At 47.1% G+C, this 1,083-nt stretch overlaps 1 protein-coding gene across 26 annotated transcripts in view; it reads right to left on the bottom strand.

The window, feature by feature from the left end:
• Positions 1-1,083, bottom strand: part of LOC113201921 (proline dehydrogenase 1, mitochondrial) — a 28,924-nt gene that overhangs the window by 16,863 nt on the left and 10,978 nt on the right. For 19 of the 26 annotated variants that reach the window (XM_052270550.1, XM_052270547.1, XM_052270549.1 and 16 more), the window contains exon 2: positions 88-296. The exons of the other annotated variants lie outside the window; for them this stretch is intronic. In XM_052270550.1, coding sequence (XP_052126510.1) covers positions 88-296 — 209 coding nt within the window. The remainder of the gene's footprint in view (positions 1-87; positions 297-1,083) is intronic. 26 annotated transcript variants of the gene reach the window in all.

Here is a 1,083-nt window from a genome sequence, read left to right as displayed (position 1 = left end):
CCCCCAACAAAGAAAACTCGAAAAAAACAACTCCCACCCCTCTCACCCGATAGACACAGGGCCCGCTCAACTCAAACAAATACTTACTCAACCTCTCTCTTTTCGGCCTCCTCCTGACTCAGATCCTCTTCAACGGAGTAGTCCAGGATAGGCTTGACGCCGAATGAGCGCAGTCTCTCCAGGGTTGGTCTAATACGTTCCTGATCCTCTCCTGCCACGAAGTGGCCGTAGAAGGTCCCCTTCATGAGAGCGGTGAACATCTTTTCCCCCATGACGGCCTTCATGATCTTCATAAGCTAAAACAAACAAAAACGCCAAAATACGGTTACCGATGAGACACAAACCAAGGTATTTTTCTTCGATCTGAACAGGTAGTCTGAAAGTGTGAACACTGATAAACTAAGTGTGCAACTGCTCAACATTTGTAACTGTGCAACTCCGTAGTCGTACACTTTCAAGTGTTCAAATCGGTAGGCGTCGGTAGGTGTGCACTTGCAAGTATTCAAATTGCAGTTGCACACTTGCAAGTATTTAACTTGCAGTTCCAAAGTTAGACGTGTTGAGCAGTTGAACACTTAGTTTAACTGTGCTAGTGAGAGAAGTTAGGCGTCGCAAAAATCCTCAAGTGGTAGATGCCAAAGACAATCTATGCCATACAGTCGGTCGGTGCAGGGTAAGAAGAAAGGAGAAGAAAAGAGAAGAAAAAGAAGAACGTGTCTATTTCGGTGCCTACCATGCACCGTTTGGCCCGGCTGCACGCTCGGGGGAGGCCCACGCCGACTTCTGGCTGAGTCCTCCACCCTTACCCCGCCCTGCTTCATGCTGTAGAGTAAGTCAGTACAGTGTTGTGCTGTTCGACGCCTAGTTAGAGGGACCCTGGCAACCGCTGAGCACCAGCTCCCAAACCGGTAGGGCATCAGCAGGACACCGACAGAGCATGGCAAAGAACTTTTTAAAAATAATGAAAAAATCGCATAGCTGAAATAAGTTTTTAAAAAAGGGGGCAATGGATTCACGCGGATGCATCAAAGCAATGAAAACTGCGACATAAACTCTTTTCTAAATAATTACCGTCTGTTTACG

This window comes from Frankliniella occidentalis, unplaced genomic scaffold (genome assembly GCF_000697945.3).
Source record: "Frankliniella occidentalis isolate FOCC.00 unplaced genomic scaffold, Focc_3.1 Scaffold126, whole genome shotgun sequence".
Classification (NCBI taxonomy): domain Eukaryota; kingdom Metazoa; phylum Arthropoda; class Insecta; order Thysanoptera; family Thripidae; genus Frankliniella; species Frankliniella occidentalis.
Note: the sequence above shows the minus strand (reverse complement) of the source record. Positions and strands in the feature narration are given on the sequence as shown.